The following is a 16,750-nucleotide window of genomic DNA, read 5'->3' as shown; positions in this document are numbered from 1 at the left end:
TCAGTAGGCATTTTCCACAGCAGTGACAGCTTCTTTGCAGACAGGATCCAATTTTCCATCTCCACCTTAAAACAAAAGGTAGAGCTTGACAGGATGGCATCACAGTGATGTAACATGTAGAGTTTAACCTTCATCAAGGTTAAAATAAATGAATGAAACTCACCAAATTGGAGCTCCTGGATTGTGCAGTTGTAAACGACCTCCCCGCTGACCACCAGCTCTACCATGTTCCAGTGGTTCGTCTCCTGCAGGTTGCAGCTGTGACTACGAGCGTTCAGGGCGGCTGTGGACATGATGGAGAGACCATGTTTGATCTCACTTCAAACACAAAGAAAGGCGGACAGAGCCACTGAGTGTGGAGGACACAATACATACCCTGGAGCCCCTCCAGGCGGGAGGTCCTGTGTTTAACCACTCCACAGGATTCATAAGGTCCATAACAAATAGTCACGCGTGCGTTCCCAGGCATTGTTTGTTGTTGTCTCCAAGGTGACCAACACACAGGTTTGTTGGCATTAAGTTTCAGACCAGCTATTCACTCATGCGTCCACATGAGAACAATTACAGTCCAATCAAAGGGTTTATTAAGAACCTTAACTACAAAATTCCAAAGGATTTTATGTGCCTTTATGTTCGTCTCCTTTGATCTCCTTTGATAACCTCCATGAGGTACCTCCCCAATCCACTTTGTAAGGGAAATTTGATTTCTCACATTCTTTTGCCATTTATTCGGAAACGGCTTGCCGAATAGTCAAAAAAAGTCATAGCAACATATTCCCAAACTTGCCGCGTGTTTTGATGTTCTTTTTGTGTCCGTGCTTTGAACAGGCAAAACATATATGAACGTCAAAAGTTAATATGCTATCTAAATCCCGTTTCCTGTTGGTGAGGGAATAACTTCCGGTTGTCAAGCCAGAGTCTCAGATGCGTCAATATCGTCAGTATCAGTATTGTATTGGTATTGATGACACCAGCTACACAGAATGGAGTTCCGAACTAATCACTAATGTTTATGAGAGCATTAGTAAAGAGTGAAAGAGAAGCCAACTCAAAATCTGTACTCAAGTTAAACCCTTACAATGCTTGAATAATACCTAATTGAATTATTTGATCCACTTTGAATATCATATACTTGCTAATAGCATCAACCAATGGCAGGCAGTCAATTCAGCTTAACTTTACTAAACATCTAGATTTAAACAGATTTCTCAAGCAAAGTTTGTAAGAGCTGCAATAAGATATAGATGTAGATATATATCAATTTATGTGTTTTCCTTGTTAAAAGAGTAAACCTATTGGCTGCAAGAAAACAGATCAAAATGTTTGAATATTAATATACATTTTGGGAGGTATTCATGACACTTTGTGGTTTTCAAAGTAGTGAAGTGAAACAAGATAGACTTGACTGTACTTAAGTTTGAGTAAAAGTACTCCCTCCCTTAATTCAAATACAAAATAATATTCCTGAAAACAAAGAATAAAGATGACGTTGATTGAGCAGAAGAAATGTTTACTTTGCAGCTGATTTACTGAAACATTTTCACAGTGATGAACTTTAACAGCACAAATACAATGTAAACATCCACTTTGCAAACAATAGAACTCACTTAATGTTTATCTTTTTAATCATCAATAAAGTCACATAATTACAACACTTTGACAGTCATGAACACAGTGATCACCTCTGGTTGGTAAGTTTATTATACTTACTTTACATACTTACAATTGAACTCTATAACATTAGATTTATTGCATACAAAAATAAATAACTCAATATATTATGGCCATGAATTTACATTTACACACTATATTCAATGTAACATTCATCAACTAAAAATATTTTTTTAAACATCAGTTACCATATATATATATATTAAATTATTTACAAAAGCAGTGTGTCCCAATACAGGACAATATGAATAGACTGTTTTATATTCTTAAATAATGGTGATTTTTAGGCAGATTTCTTTTTTTTTTTACATGTTTATGAAGACAACACAAATAAAATTGCACTGAAGTTTCACAAATCTCAGGAAACCATTTTATAGCAGCATGCGATTTACTCGTCAACATAGAGGATCAGCTATTTGTCATAAATTCAGCTCTGTCAGAATGAGTGACGGCGAGATTGAAAAAGATAATGCAGACATGAATCTTGAGCATCCCTTTTTTTTCCCTCCTCCTCCATTTATAGCTTTACCACCAACCTTAAATCCGAGGCTGTTTATCCAGCGGGAAATGTACTGCTTCGCATAATTGAGTCACATTAGATTTTCTGCAAAAACAACAACGAGGAACATAAATCTGGCTCTTATTCTTTTAGGTTTTCTGTGGCCATTTCGACAGGCGTCTAACTACCTGCTGGATGTGGGACCGTTTTGGAATGCTGTCCAAATAATATATATTTTTAAAAAAACAACAATATTCCTCAAGAATCAGTTGAGTAGATTATCAGCACTTCGTATGCCTCACGGTGAACAACAACATGTAACACAGAGAAACACAGTATAGCAGCACAAATGTAAAACCTCTACTATTTTCACTGGTGCTGTGATTTGCTCCTGTAGTTCAGGTCCTGGGCTTCTGCCTGGGGTGCAGTCTGGGTTTGGACGTCCACGTTAGTCTGCTCCGGTGTCTTCACCAGGACCTGCGGGAGCGTCTGCCGACTCTTGTCGGAGTCGGGTTGTGTGTGCGGGGTCTTGTTCTGCCAGTTTGTTTCAGTTTGTGTGTGTGTCTCTAGTGTCTGACCCTTTCTGTGTCCGCCGGCATCTGAGCATTTATTGCACAGATCCCTCATGTCCAGGAGCCCCTGCGTCAAGCACTTTACGAACTCTGCTGAACACGTCTGCGAGCTCTCCCGGAAACTGGACACACAGAAGATGATGTGATCTGACTGAGGGTTGTAACACGCGCCATAACCGTTTGGCACCACAGGTCCATAGCAGCAGAACATCTCGACAGTAGTCGGGACCTGAGAAAAGAGTAAATACGTCGGTACTGATGTGATTAATGGGGTGTGTGTGACTACTGAGACAAGTCAGGTTCTAAAGAAAAGAAAGAGACCAGTTGGAATTATGAAACGCCATATAGCATAAGATAATAATAATTTATGGCAGTTGCAGGCTTTATGTAAGGACTTGCAATGTTTGTTAACTTAAACCCCAAACAGAAAACCTTTGTCTTCTGTTCAGATTCCTACAGATACATAAAAAGTTGTGTGAAATGTTTGGGAGTCAATATCAAATCTTCTCACAGTTTAAAATTCCTTAATTCCTAACATTTGAGCTCATGAATAGTTACACTACCTGACTTGTAGAGAGAACAAACTGATTACTGATCAGATAAGCTTCGTCTTTGAAAATTTCTGGCTTCTCCATCTTCAGCTCATGTGCAATTTCCCGCAGTCCAAGTAGGTGATTGTCTATTCCCATCCCTGTAATAGCCTGTAAAGCAAAGTTTGCATTAATATTTTGATTTTATTGTGGGAACCAATTAGCCTGGAAATGATGGAGAATAGTTACCAGAATGGTGTACTTTGTCTGCGCAGTTATGGCACCTTGTAACATCTCCATCTTTTCCGCATCCTGCTGGAGTAAATGAGATATATAGTTATTAACTCAAGTGGCTTACAGTCAGTCAATCTTCATAAACCATTGACAAAACAGGGCAACATTTTGAAACAAGCACTGCTGCACACACATATAAAAAAACAAAAAACAAATGCAAAAATCCAGAGTCATAAAATCAATCAACACATGCCTGAAATAGCTCAATAAAACAAGCCAATAAGAAGTGTTAAAATGCTATACAGGAAAACAAATTAATACTACAAATAAAGAGCACACAGCATTTATTTTGTAACTGCAGAGATGTCCATTGAATTATCTCACGCTTGCGTTGGCTTTTCCATCCGTCATGGCTTTGACAAACGCCAGCGCCTCAGGTGTGGCTGAGCGGATGTTGTCCACTCTACCTTCCTGGAATCGGCGAATAGACGCGCTCTCATAGGTTGACGCTGCTCTGCCATGACACCTGCACATAACACAGACACCTCTATTACAGCTGCTTCAAGTTACTTAGAAATTAGTCGTGTGTTTGTCATCATTTTCTTACCGATAGAAAGCTAACTGAATTGCCACTTGGATGTAGGCGTCTGGGCTCATTTTTTGTTTCTTGATAAACTCTTTGCCATAGTTGTGGAACTTGTCGACGTTCATGTCCAGATTCCTCACCAGCCTAATTGAAAGCAAGCAAATGTCATTCGGAGCTGAAACTGTTTTTCTTTGATTCTGGATGCAAGTAGACCAAAACCTCTGGAGTTTGTCCGCGGATGCAGAGAGAAGCTTGTGGATCTCTGGACTGCATTTCCACCGGAGTCTTCGTGGCGCGGGCAGCTCACTCACACTGGCAGCTCTCACCAGCTTTGATGGGCTGCCAACCCTGAAACCACACACCAAAATAAGACCATTTAGAGCATCCATAGGATATTTTATTTACATCCGTTATGGAATGTAAATCCACAAGTATGACACACATGCAGTTTTATTTCTCACATATATTTGAGGAGATACTCTGTACACTGCACGAGCACAATTCCTTCAAACGGCGAATGTTCACACACGACTCCACAGCAGCCGTCAGCTCCTACGACAAACTGACACAGAGATATTTGCTCCTTTGCAGCGTTTGATGAGTTACGATTCAATTATTCGCAACTGGCAGAGTCAACTTCATTCTTGTGGCGTCTTTTATTTACTGCAACTGCGTGATCTGTCATGTTTACTCTTTATTTTTCAAACCATTACATTGCACTGAGGAAATTATTTAGAGAAGCTTTCTGGTCTCTCTGTAATAAACATGAATCAGTTTGATCAAATAATCTGAATTCTTCATAAAAGAAAATCCTTATCAAAGTACATGCTACATTGCACAAGGCCTGGAGCCCAATGGGGACGTCCGTGCCCTGTTTGATTATCTGTAAATGTAAATTCTTAACTTGGCATGGAATTAACTAATTACCCACCAGCGCTGTCAGAGATGAATTTGTTCTGTTATGTCAATCCTTAATGAAGGAGGTAAATTGATCTTGTAAATCATCCACCACTAATTTGCATTGCTTTCATCCTCGTTCAGATCTTTTTGCTTTTTCCATAGTGAGCAATGCCAAACAGAATTTAGGGCTCCGGGCAAGCACATCGTATGGAAAAAAGTTGAGAAGTAACCGAAATTGCCAAAGCCCCTATCTCACAGGGCTGGAGTCGTCCCAATTGTGTTATTTGAATTATAAACATTATCATAACACGAGGAGTATTTTTTTCATGAAATAGTCTCAGAGTCATTGTAGATGACTGTACCTCTATGATGAGGTCCATTTTCCTTAATGGTTAAAGACTAAATAAAGGCTGTACTCTGGACAGACCTCGTCTTTATCTGATCAAGAATTCTCGGTTGTCTTGCAGAACTGTAACTTGATATTTGAGCATTTGTTGCATGTATTTTGTGAGCAAATGAAAAAGTTGATGATCAGCATTTTGTTTTTCTTGCATGTTCACTAACCTGCATGGGTTTGTCATACCAGCGGTTGCCTCCGTTCTTGGCCACTCCTCCTCCGTGCAGCATCAGCATGGCGCGTGTGGTGTCATTGATCTCAGCGCCAGTGCCGTCGTCCAAACAGACCAGACACAAACAACGCTCAATCATGTCCAAGGAGTCTCTGTTGGTGGACTCTGCAGGAAATAAAAGTTCTGTTTGGTGGACCGACACACAGTTTTGGTGGCTTTTAAAGATGCTTGATTCAGAATGTACCTCTCATTAGCACACTACGAGACTCTGCCCACTGTGTCCGTCCGTCGGAAGTGAGAAGGCCGATAGGTGGGAGCCGTTCCTCTTCGCTGTCGGCCATCTTGCCGATCTTCTCCAGCTGAGTCAGCAGGTCTCTTTCATTCAGTCGCCGGAAGTTGATCACCACATCCAGCACAAAGAACTGATTTGTAGTGGACACAAACAGTTTTCAGGGCACATTTTCTGAGAGGCGTCACTTTCACCTTCAGCAAGACAGGCTCCATAAATCCCCATCACAATGTATGTGGAAAGATAACAAGTGAAGCTTTCGTGAAATTAACAAAACACATCTAAATGCAGATGTTATCTCAAGTTGAGTCACTACTTCAGTGATGGTACTTGTGTTCATCAGAAAACTGAATTCACAAGGAATCATTCCAAACTTTGATTTCATACTCCAGATTCGACAATCGGGATTCAGGAATAGGTATATTTTGAATTAAGCTGTAAAAAATTATGATTACATTTTGATGCTATGGGATAAACAAGTTTGGTTTTTGCTTTTTGATTGTTTAATGAATCAGAATTCTTGTTTTTCTTTGATCATTTCTTTAAAATTAAATCACTGACTGTATTGACCCATTCTTTTAAAAAATACATTGTGATTGAACATAGTTCCTCGTGTATTTGAACATTTTAGATTTTTCGGATGGATTATGAGCCTATGATATCATAGAAGGTGAACGAAGGGGTTTAGTTTTGAAATGTGTATCCCTTATTTTTTAATCCAATCCAAAACTACATTTTCATTTTGTTTATGTGAATGATGACCTTCTCATAAAATAAATGATTGGAAATCTGTAGAAAATCATCAAGCACTGCAGTGCGATGGGTTTCTTTTTCTCAAACCTTTGATAACCAACTCAAGAGACTTTCATGTTTTAGTCTGTCATTGTGGGAGCTCATTTCCCACAATCAAGTAAAATGCGGTCTAGATCTGAATATGATGAGTTAAGTACTGTTGTTCTTTCAAGCCTAACCTGGTTTTTACAAGCCACAATGATGTGTTCAGGCTCTGGCATCACGCTGCTCTCCTGGGCCACGAGTGTGTCCCTCTCAGGCCCTGGCAGGCGGTAGGATGTGAAGAGCCGATAGTACTGCTCCATGCACAGAGGAGTTCCAGCCAGCTGGCCCCGGGCGAAGTCCACAGGCAGGGCACGACTACACAGAAACACACACAACTTGGTCTGGTCTTCAGTTTGAGCATGAACCTGTTGTGACAGGCTTTGCTTGTGTTGTGTGTTAACTTACGCATCAAGAAGACTCTTGTACTCCAAAACCCCTGAAATTAAGTGAGCAGCAAACCTTGAAAAGAAAACCTTACACGGTTAAATACTTGACAAAGCACGCAGCACCTTAGTTCATTGAGTATCACAATTACCAACATAAGGGTACTATGTAATATGTCGGATACCAAGTCGGTCCAGAATCAATTCTACGTTAACCAAACTATAGATTTCCTTCTCTGCTAACCTTTCCACAGTAACCTTGCCCGGCCTCTCGGACCTGAAGGTGCTCTGAGTAATGACCCCATCTGTCATTGTGCCGCAAGGAACTTCTCAACGCCATACAATCAATAAAAGCTTCTCTACAATTAATTCATATACTTCACCATTGTTTCATGAACTGTTTTTTCTGCAAACTTCAAACATTTCCCAAAAGATGGGAACTTTTGGATTTCCACGAATCATGGATTAAAGCCCCTTCCAAAACTGTGCATTACAAGATATTCACTTACATCACAGTGTGACAGTATATATGTGTGCTTTCTGTGAGGTTTTATCGGGGAGTCACTTCACTCTGTTGTGCAGAGCCTCATACCTTAGAGAGTCTATGGGAGCTCTGAAGTTCTGCTGAGGAAAAACCATCACTGGACTGGAATTTACAGGCAGAGCCAGTCTGTTGTTCAGGTACATGTCATTCAGCCAATAGTCGTACACCTAAAGACAAACGCAAAGGAGTGTTCTTATCGAACAAAATCTGATCATACAGTGAATAAATGAAACAAGGAGAAACAAGGATGGGTGTAACTCATAGGTATTTTCCAGTGTCGACTTTCTTTGCATGAGTTGCGTTAAGGAAGGATCTTTTAAATTCATAATCCAACCAATACATTTACACAGATGTTCATGCATCCATGCAGTTTATTTAGAAGTTTAAATCTTGTTTGAAATATGCACAGTTTCTTTTTGTTTACCCAATTTGCCTTGTTCTCTCTTCTCTCCTTAAGTTTCCCCTGTAGTCGCTCCCCCACTCCTCCAGGGGCTCCAAACTGCCTCGCTACGTTTTGGGTCCTGTTGAATTGTTCCTCGGTGAGCAGGTGTTTCATGCACCTCAGGTACGTGTCCAGTGTGTCTTTGAGAGGTGGTAGAGGCAGCTTTGGCAGACCCTGAACAGTGTTAAGTGAGAATTAAAAAAACATATATATAAAAAAAAGAATATATATATATATTTACACACGTAAAACTTCTTATTTATTTTAGCAGTTTAATTTAAATAGTTTCTGGTCAGAACAGGTTGTGTGTCACATTTTGACAACATCATTCAATACTTTAGTCAAGTCTTTTTTCTTTTAAACTTTGATTATTATCCCATGTACTTAATTTCCAAACGTGCAACTTTTCTTTTTTTTTATTAAATGACTAACACAATTTGTATAACACCTAATTTAATCCAATAAATATGTTTACATCTCCATCCCCTGAATCTTTGGAGCTCTCTCGGTCCAGAACAGGCATGTTGGCAGCCGCTCAGTCCCGGAGTGTCATGCAACGGACTCTGTTCACAAAGAAAACGGGACAGTATCCGTATAATCAATGCAATACTTGAACGCATCTTAAAATAAACCTGAAGCACATACATTGTTTTAATATGCTATTTAAATTTTTTTTTATATATATATGTATATATAGTTAGTAGAATAATTCATTTCCAGTAAAGTTTTCACTGTTAAGTGAATAATATACACCTCGTAGAATTTTCACATGCACCACAAATCATTGCAGTCATATTTGATCCTGATCATGTCAAACTGAAAAGAAAATAATAGAGAATCATTATATTATTAAGAACATAAACTGAAACTCACCAGCCTATAAGAATTAAAGCGACTCCTCTCGTCCTGGCGCTCAGCCAAAAACTTTCGTTTGTTGCATCTTCACTTGCTTCATTTTCTTGTAGGTTTTCTTCCAAATTTCACTTTAAGATGTCGCTCATTTTACGTATCGTTTAATCTCCTACATGGCATGAATGAACACAGGCTCAAGAGAGATGCTGAGAGTGTACCTCAGCCTCCTGGCTGCCAGGCTCCTCCCAGAAGTCCTGCTATTCGCCGAGAAGTTTATTTGGCACTTCACATCTTCACCCCACCTTATTTAGACGGCGACCAGGCGCGTTCTGACGCGCAACACACTCTGCAGGAGACCAATTAGGAGACATTTTACGCAGATTTCACCTATCTTCTTTCTAAATTCGCAACAGTTTGTCTTGATTTTATAGTACGTTTATGATAGCATAAAATAAGATTTTGTGGAGTTGGAAAGAAGCATTGATAAATCATATTTTCAGTAGAACAATTATCTCAATGGCAAATACATATTTGAGGTTCTTTAGAAAATACTATTCCTTATTTTGTTTTACAATTAATGATATTTTACACATAGGACATGTCGGATACCATGCTTAAAACTTGGTTTTTCATTAATTAACTTGTTACCAGTAGAAATATTTCCACAGTATATATGCTGGAATTTGATATTTGAATTATTATCTGTTGCCTCATTGACAACGCTCTGGTTTTACCGTAGAGAACAGTAATGTTCTTCGAATAGATTTTAGAGAAAATACAATCTCCATAGCCACAATAATCTATTTATTACGTAAATAAATAATTTCGTTAAACAGTGCCATTCACATATTATTGATTTAATTATGTACACAAATGTACATGTATATACAGTTGCAGTTGATACATTGAGGCTATGCATTCCATAAGTACATCATCCAAACATAAACGAACAACAAGACGCAGATTTCAGATAGTTTCCACCTTTCCAAAACTCTTGTACCATACAATTTGCATATTGAGTTTAGCAGCAAAAAGAATAGGCTACAGATTACATTGAAAGACGCATACATTTGTTCTTTTCTTTTCACACATTTACACACAATCCCTGAATACAATAAGATTTTGATACTTTCAAAAATATTGTTAACGAAGAGACATTTATGTCAGCATATCTTTCACAAAACTAACGTGATAAAAATTACAGCGCTGGTCTACACTGCAAAAAGCTTGAAGCTACTTGACTCGAAAAAACCAGAAGCAGTGAATAATTGTGACACAATCTTAAACGTGTTATGCAGTTGATTGAATTTGACTGAGTACGCACGACTCTTCATGGGCACTTGGATAGTTTGACACTCGATTTTAAAGTCTTTCACGCATACTCTCCTCCGGAGGATTCCTCCTCTGAAAACGATCGCTGCGCAAAGGTCTCAATGCCATTCTCGTCGATCGTCGTACATAAGCCCTTCCTCTTCTTCTCCCGTTGCTCCATCTTAATCGTATCATACAGTCCCGTCGGACCGTCTTCCAGAAGCATGTTTCGCTCAGAGAAAGAGGGTCTCATTTGCGACACGTTTCTCAGCAGGAGGAGCGCGGGTGCGTAAAGTACATTAGCCAGGCCCATGCCCAAGTTGAGCTGCACGAAGCCGAGGTCATGCACGATTTTACCTGCCGCCACCGGCCCCAGGGCATAGGCCACACAATAAGATATGTCTGCTATGGCGTACACGCTGCCGTACACTGACACGTGTCGCACATCCACCAGGAAGCCGAGTGTTGGCAGGAGCGCCGTGTCCACTAAGGCGATGCCAAAGCAGATGCCGCACAGCGGCATCATGAGCTGTCCAAAGTTTTTACAGGCTGGCACGGTGCAGGAGCTCGCCCCTATAAACACCATACCTATAGCACCATAAAACCACTGGAGGTGCGGGTACTTGGCTGCTAATTTGACAGTGAGATAAACACCTAGAACATGAGGGAAAAACGCGGGGAACCATGTCATGCCGATCTCCCACTGGGTGGAGTGCATGGTTTCCTCCATCCAGTTGGCAATGGTGGGCTCGAGGAAGGCAAGCGGGATGTTACATATGGTCAGAGCGCCAGCCACTACGGCTATGTAAGGATCAATCATAAGTTTGAATATTGAGGTGCCCACTGGCATGTTCTCTCTCTCCTTGTTGGAGAAGGGCTTCAGCACAGTCAGACAGAGCACACCGTCAGCGAGACAAATGCAGGCCAATATCAGGAAAGGCACACGTTTCCCCGCGAATTCGTAAAGGACCCCCCCAAACGGGGGCGCCACCAGACTTCCAAAAGAGATGAAAGCCAAGGCGATACCCAGCGCTTTGCTTCTCTCCGTCTCCTCCGTGTACCTGTCCGCGATGAGGGCGATCCCCGAAGTGTCCGCGAAAGCAGAGCCCAGGCCCTGCATGCTGCGCGCCAGGAACAGGGTAGCGTAGTTTTCAGCAAAGGCAAATATGAGAGTGGAGAGAAACATCACATTCAGTCCAATGAAGAGTGGGATGTCGTACCCAACTCTGTCTATAAACGTTCCACTTATCGGGTTCACCAAAAGTTGCAGGATGGCCTTGGAGGCAAAAAGCACGCCTATCTGGACGTCGAAGTTCCCTTTGTCGGTTTTATGCATCGTGCTGTTGGTGGAGTTGATGTGCGGTAAAGCAGCTTGGGCTTGATCCGCTGCTTTCTGTAGCCCTTCAAGGTAGTCGGGTATAATTGGTACAATTACCATATAAAGCATGTTGTCTAACAATAGTGCTGTGCAAACTATCACTAGAATAACTCGTTTCTGTCTCTCTGGGTCTTTGATTATGCCCAGCTGTTTAGTTCTTTCACCCATCTGGGACAATTTTGAGGCGGCAGATTGTACCATACTAGAGGCTTGTCCCTCTGTGCTCCCCTCCGGCTCCATGATCTCTTCTCTTTCTGGCTCAGGTCTTGTCTTTTGAAAAAGAAAATCACTTTCCACAGCTTGTTTAAAGATATGAGCGCGCTTGGTTCATCTGCTCTCTGTATAATTTTTTTTCCTTCAGTATTCAGACAACTTTCTTCTGCTTTACCTCAACTCAGTTCCTCGCGCTGTCCGTCATGCCACGCGCGTTTCCATCCTCGTGACTTTGACGCGTTTTATTATCCCTGTCGTCCCTCGCCGCTTCATCGTCTCTTATCCCGTCATGCAGGTGACGCGCTGGCCCCGGGCAGCACTCACAAGTTGGGGATTCACCTTCAGCTTACAGAGCCGACTCCATCAGCGCACACGCCCCCGCTCTAGGTCCGTCTGCTGCGCCCCTCCGGCTCCCAAACTCACCCAGCTGTCTCCAGTCACCTGTAACGCTGCGCGCTAAGTCATCATTTCACATCAATAGGACTGCTTTTTGTCGGCCGTGGTAGGATACACACCGCAGTTTGTGGACTCCCATAGGTGTCCCCCCCCTTCCCCCCTCCCATCATCACCGGCGGCTGTGACGCACGGTCCGGCAGATCTTTTATGCTAATTAAACACAGAATCTTGAGTGTTGTCGAAGCAGTTGCTTCAAAGCACAGTCTAAAATGCTTGGTTGACTGTATATACATTTATTTAACCCTCTGATGACCCTGTTACTTTTAGTTTAATTAATCAAGATCTGGAAATAAAAAGGTTGTTGGAAATTGGTATAATTCAATGTACACTTGAGGAAAAGAGAAACTGATATATCTGAGATCACCAACAACGTCCCCATGAAGAATAGACTTGGTTCTGGTGTTTTTATCGCGACGTTTGATTTCAGCACCACATTTTAGAGGACAGCTCCGCGGGAGAAAAATGATAGAAGGATTTCCGCTCTTCTGTTTTCCTCTCATCATTTTCTCAAAGAAATGCACCCGTTCTTTGGACGGAGGGAGTTGTGTAGTATAAAGCAGCAAAGGTCCAACCAGTTTGGTCTGTAGTCTTTTCTATCGTTTGAGGGATAAAATAATTCCCGCTTTGTTCGGTGATCAGAAAAAGATTAACAAGACTGGATTCCTCCTATCAGCATCATCTTTTACTACAGTTAATATACTTTTCTACAAATGTAGATCTGATTAACATTTTCACATATTAAATGTAATCGAACGGAAAAAATGAACTATTTCCATTCACAAGTACACATCGTTTCACAATCAAATCATAAGTAGCGTTTCAGAAATGGTCCGGAAACTGCTGAACTCCAACAACATGAAACGAATAGGAATATTTCAATATAGCTAGAGACTGCCATCTGTTGGTGCAGACCATGACCACACACACACACACACACACACACACACACACACACACACACACACACACACACACACACACACACACACACACACACACACACACACACACACACACACACACACACACACACACACACACACACACACACACACACACACACACACGCTCGCGCGCGCGCGCGACTATAGGAATGCACAGGCTTCATGGAGAAGTACTACTTACACACAGTGGGAACTACTAAATGCTTGGCCCCCATGGAGAGAAGTAGCCTAAATAATTCGATTTTAGCTGATTTTTTTTTTTTTTATTGAAGAAATGCTTTAATGAGCTGTGATAATGCGTAAAGATAAATCGACCTTAATGATATTTTAAGATGCTGACGTCTGACATTCTTATTTCAGTTCTAAATAGTTGTTGGATTGACGTCTTGTGAAGGAGGCTTAATCCCAGACTTTACACAGCACCGCATTGACATCTAGTGGAGGAAGAAGGAAATTACAATGGCGTCAACGAACCTTAAAATGCAAATTGTAGTCCATCCTCCATCCATCCATCCATCCATCCATCAATCCATCCATACCGCTTTATCCAACTAAGGGAAGAGTGCTGCAGCCAATCCCATTGGATTACAGGGGCAGCATAATACACCCTCTTTTTTCCATTCACATACAATCACATTCACACCTACTGTAATTTACAGAGTCATTAATCCACCCCAAATACATGTATTTAGACAATTGGAGAACATGTCAGCTCTACTGAAAGAGGCAAGAATATGGCTGGGGTCTTATTCTCACTAAAATATAACTTGGTTTCTTTTAATTATATATCTGTATGCATATTTGCTATAATTCTGCAGGTTTGTCAAACAACCACTGAGTGTTACAGTGGTCCATTGCAGTCAGGAAAGGATTGAGATTCATCCCATTTGTCAAGATAATTGCGTCTTTTAAAAATCATCTCGTAGAACAAAATCTATGCATTCAATCTCAGTTTGCGGAACAAGCCCTCTGTGTGCCACGTGTTTGCCAGTAGATGTCCTCATATCCCTTTAGATTTTCAACAAATAACCACCAACGGCCCACAGGTATTAAAAGAATCTGTCCTGCTATTTATGCTTGTCACAATACAGCACCTCCAAAACTTCAATGTCAGTACCTTGAGATTCTGCCCCCAGGCTGAGTGGAACTCAAACATGACCCATCTTTAATACAAATTTAATACAAGACATTTTTTCTTACTAGATTTGGAAAAACCATGAAGTTGTGAAGCGTAATATTTTTGCTTTCATGCTTTACTTGTATTTATAGGTGTTCCCTGGAGCAATTTTTCACCAAATCATGGCTGATTAGTAAACGAGTATTGGAGTGTTTCAAGCGTTCCACCAGCTTTGAATCATATCCTTCACTAAATCTGCTCTCTGATCGTATTACCAATATGATGGACGACACTGTGGTGTAGTGATTAGTACTCTTTTCCCACAACAATAATGTTCCCTGTACAAGTCTCAGCTTGAGGGCCTTTCTGCCTGGAGTTTGTATGTTCCTCCTATGCATGGGTAGGTTTTCTATAAGTTCTCTGTACACCTGAGTGTGAACGTGGGTGGTTGTCTTTTTCTTTTCTGTTTGTGTCTGTGATCCTGAGGTGGACCGAGAAGATGACTTGTAGAAAGGCTATACTGTACAGCTTCCATACTTTTTATTTAGCATAAAGAAGGTATACTTCGCTCACCTCCAGGCCACCACTCCTACCATTCCCCCAAAACCAATGGAAGTAGTTGCCATGCAAGTCACTCTATCCATCCAATCCAAACTCATGCGGTGACTCTAAACTGCTGGTACGTGTGAATGCGAGTGTGCGTGGCTGTCTGTATCTCTGTGTTTGCTCTGTGATGGACTGATGGCCTGTTCATGTTGTACTCTGCCTTCACTCATATAGTCAGCTGGCTTCAGCACCCCATAGTTATCCACTGCTGCACAGGAGATAGATACATGGAATGTAACCTGTACATGATTGTGTACATAGCATTGTAAATGTTTCCTTCTTGTTAGCAACTGTATGGCTGGGTCGCCATTCTATTCTATTCTATTCTATTCTATTCTATTCTATTCTATTCAGTAATGCTGTTCTTGTATGAAATTTTGCACAATATTTGTATTAAATTTCGTGATAGCACTGTGCATTACAATGACCTGCAATGTTGTAACTTATTGATGAGTACATCCTGTTATTTATTCATTTTATTATTTTGGGAATTAACAGTATTAACCCAGCAATCTAATAATCTAGCTTAGCAAATGTCACTTTTGGTTGTGTTGTTTTATTTGACTTTTTCTGGTTTCTCTTGGTCAAATCTAAAGTTTAAACAGTATCTTTTATGATGTTTGTTGTGTGGACCCAGTCTGAAACCTTGACGCTTTTTGATTGTGTTTTTTTAAGTAAACTTTTGTCTGTTGGCAATGAACTGCTGTTTGTTATTAGCATTCAAAATGTCTTCTTGGCCTTCTTCTCTGTGCTTTTTGCCATTTTTTCCTATATCAGGGGCATAACACATGAGAAATGCAAATCATTTTTATTCTATTTCAATCACGTTTTACACTTCATGTTGAGCCGATCCATAATGTGTTATTCAGATTTTATTTTCACTTATTAGACAAATGAGAAATGGACATGGGCCAGTGGTCCTGCTTCAAACTACAAAAAAGGGAGTAGCCATTTCCAGTGCAAATCAGAGAAACGCAGACTGTTGTTTCCCTCTGGTGCTTTATTTGACGTCGATGGGTTATATCCGGCCAATAAATGTTAGGAATCTAACCCAAAAGGGACTCAGAATTTTTATCTTTTATTTTTAGAACACACGTTACGTCACAATATTGAGAGAACAGCTTTGATAATCACATTTATTTCCCTCGGTGAACATACTGTAGCTGGAAGCTTAAGCAGAGTCATGAAGGCCGGAACCAAACCTTGGCCTCTGGTTTACTCAGGAGACTGCTGCACTTGATCTCTTTTTGCAATCTCACGCGTCCTGTGCATGCACATAAACATGTACTTGCACACATACATAAATATGTACACAAGAATGTGCACAGCAGGGTGGAAATGAAACACGAGCATACATTGTCAGTGTAAACTAATTTCAGGCTGTTTAGTTTCACTGTTTCTCTCGGCATCTGTTTTTGTCGGGGAGAATTATCTGTTTTTACTTCAGTGTCCTCTCAGCCTGCACTGGCCTCATAACTGGATTGGCTGTGTTAGGGGATCAACATTTTTTTTGTCGTATTCCCAGTGATTCTGCTTTGATCTGATTTGAAACTCGCTCAGGAGATTCAAGATCGCCATGTAATCTTGAGCAGTTGCCAAAGTATTAAAATCTCACAGCCAAACAAAATCCTGTTCACTGCAGCCTCGTGCACACAGCACAAGCTTCAGAAACGATCCTGGCGAACTGGAATAATCCAGATATTCATTTTTGAATAGCAAGAGATACTAGAGTGAACTCTACAGACGCATGATGCAGAAAACTTCATACAAGCGAAACATTTTGCATGGTACTTTGAGCAGACTGACATGATCAGTCT

At 40.8% G+C, this 16,750-nt stretch overlaps 3 protein-coding genes across 3 annotated transcripts; all 3 read right to left on the bottom strand.

The window, feature by feature from the left end:
- Positions 1–469, bottom strand: cUnh10orf53 (chromosome Un C10orf53 homolog; the record flags this gene model as incomplete). Its single annotated transcript, XM_080481019.1, has 3 exons — positions 1–65; positions 164–283; positions 376–469. The coding sequence occupies 3 exons, from the start codon at positions 467–469 to the stop codon at positions 1–3; spliced, it is 279 nt and encodes a 92-aa protein (XP_080337145.1).
- A 1,509-nt stretch (positions 470–1,978) lies between these two features.
- On the bottom strand, positions 1,979–9,096 carry chata (choline O-acetyltransferase a). The gene is made up of 15 exons (XM_080482185.1): positions 8,930–9,096; positions 8,532–8,619; positions 8,039–8,230; positions 7,663–7,781; positions 7,093–7,146; positions 6,822–7,002; positions 5,806–5,983; positions 5,557–5,726; positions 4,554–4,654; positions 4,312–4,440; positions 4,114–4,236; positions 3,891–4,032; positions 3,522–3,584; positions 3,306–3,443; positions 1,979–2,971 (listed from the first exon to the last, which is right to left on the bottom strand). Exons 2-15 carry the CDS (start codon positions 8,577–8,579, stop codon positions 2,540–2,542), a joined length of 2,070 nt encoding a protein of 689 aa, XP_080338311.1. The 5' UTR covers positions 8,580–8,619; positions 8,930–9,096; the 3' UTR covers positions 1,979–2,539.
- A 1,184-nt stretch (positions 9,097–10,280) lies between these two features.
- On the bottom strand, positions 10,281–11,837 carry slc18a3a (solute carrier family 18 member 3a; the record flags this gene model as incomplete). Its single annotated transcript, XM_080481141.1, has 1 exon — positions 10,281–11,837. The coding sequence occupies one exon, from the start codon at positions 11,835–11,837 to the stop codon at positions 10,281–10,283; it is 1,557 nt and encodes a 518-aa protein (XP_080337267.1).
- Positions 11,838–16,750: the final 4,913 nt, after the last annotated feature.

The sequence above is a fragment of the Lipophrys pholis genome (genome assembly GCF_963383615.2).
Source record: "Lipophrys pholis genome assembly, chromosome: 15".
In the NCBI taxonomy this organism is placed as follows: domain Eukaryota; kingdom Metazoa; phylum Chordata; class Actinopteri; order Blenniiformes; family Blenniidae; genus Lipophrys; species Lipophrys pholis.
This window is presented reverse-complemented; position numbering and strand designations above follow the sequence as displayed.